At 39.3% G+C, this 1,356-nt stretch overlaps 1 protein-coding gene across 1 annotated transcript in view; it reads left to right on the top strand.

Annotated features, from left to right (window-relative positions):
* The window catches only part of DDX10 (DEAD-box helicase 10), a 227,916-nt gene that overhangs the window by 7,041 nt on the left and 219,519 nt on the right, over positions 1 to 1,356 (top strand). Inside the window, exon 3 of the mRNA XM_018556243.1 lies at positions 406 to 536. Within this exon, the coding sequence (XP_018411745.1) occupies positions 406 to 536 (131 nt within the window). The remainder of the gene's footprint in view (positions 1 to 405; positions 537 to 1,356) is intronic.

Below are 1,356 nucleotides of genomic sequence, written 5' to 3'. Positions count from 1 at the left end.
TATATATATATATATATATAATATATATATATATATATATATAAACCCCAGCTGGAATGTCTTAGGTTGTTACCCCTGTAGTAGAGTATCGATGCAAACTTCAGTGAAGCTGCCCTATCACAGCCACGGATCACATTATTACCTGCAGTGAAAGTGTAAATCTGCATGGTGATGTGCCAAGTAGAGACGTTACACAGCAAGGAGACCATCCCACACTTGAGCTCTGTATATTCTGGTAGCATGCAGAACTTTGACTAAGGTGAAATTTGGTACGCTTTTTTTTAAATGTTCAGTTTGTGGTACGAGTAAGAGTTGATTTCACTGCCTGGGACATAGTTCACGTAATGGATGTAGACATTTTGTAAAGTAGCAAACAATCAGGCATTGTGTTTATCCCACATATAGGTCTTGTTGAGGCTCAATATCGATTACCTACTGAGATCCAGAAGCAGACGATTGGATTGGCCTTACAAGGAAAAGATGTTCTTGGAGCTGCCAAAACTGGGTCTGGGAAAACCCTGGCTTTTCTTATTCCTGTAAGCCATTATTATGATCTTTTTAATGTGTCCTTATTGTTGCCTTTTAAGGTGGACCATCCACCTCAGTGGCCACTTATTCAAGGTAATTGCATTCAATGTGATTTTATTGTATTATCAGTTTTGGTTGCAGTAATGTGTGACTTGCAGTGGGCAGCTTCTTATTATAGGTTCTAAGCATCAGGAGAGCTAGGTTGACTCTTATTTTGCACCACCTTCCCATCCTAAAACACTATAAAACATTATCTAGATGATGTTCTCGGCTTTCCCTTACTTCTGTAGTCCAGGGGGTGATGCTGAAAAAAATGACGCTAGAAGATGTTCAGCACAGTGCAGGTTCGATTTTTTTTTTTTTTTTTTTTTTTTTTTTTTTTTTTTTTTTTTTTTTTTTTTTTTTTTTTTTTTTTTTCTTCACGCAGTTTTGGCTACTTGGTCTGGCCGGGAAGTAGGATGAGCTCACCCTCATCTAGTGCTGCAGGAGACATTCATGGAAAGTTAAGTATAATATGCAACCATTTCCCCCTACAGGTTCATTTTTGAACCATTTTAGTGAGTGGGGGTACAACTTGAATAAGTGGATCTAGCCACTCAGGTGCAAGGGCTCATGTTCAGACCAGAACAGTTTGGTCCCGGACCAAAAAAGCATCCCAATGTATCCCTATGGTATTTCTAGGCTCCGTTCACACCAGCAGAGTCTATTCCGGTCCAGACACAAAAAAAATGCTGCTCGTCTCGTTTTCTCTAGTCTGGAACGCATGGAAATGCATAAAAACACATGCAAACACACTGGACTGCAACTGAAAGCCCATTTTAAGCTTAA

The sequence above is a fragment of the Nanorana parkeri genome, unplaced genomic scaffold (assembly GCF_000935625.1).
Source record: "Nanorana parkeri isolate BGI_ZX_2015 unplaced genomic scaffold, ASM93562v1 scaffold229, whole genome shotgun sequence".
Classification (NCBI taxonomy): domain Eukaryota; kingdom Metazoa; phylum Chordata; class Amphibia; order Anura; family Dicroglossidae; genus Nanorana; species Nanorana parkeri.
Note: the sequence above shows the minus strand (reverse complement) of the source record. Positions and strands in the feature narration are given on the sequence as shown.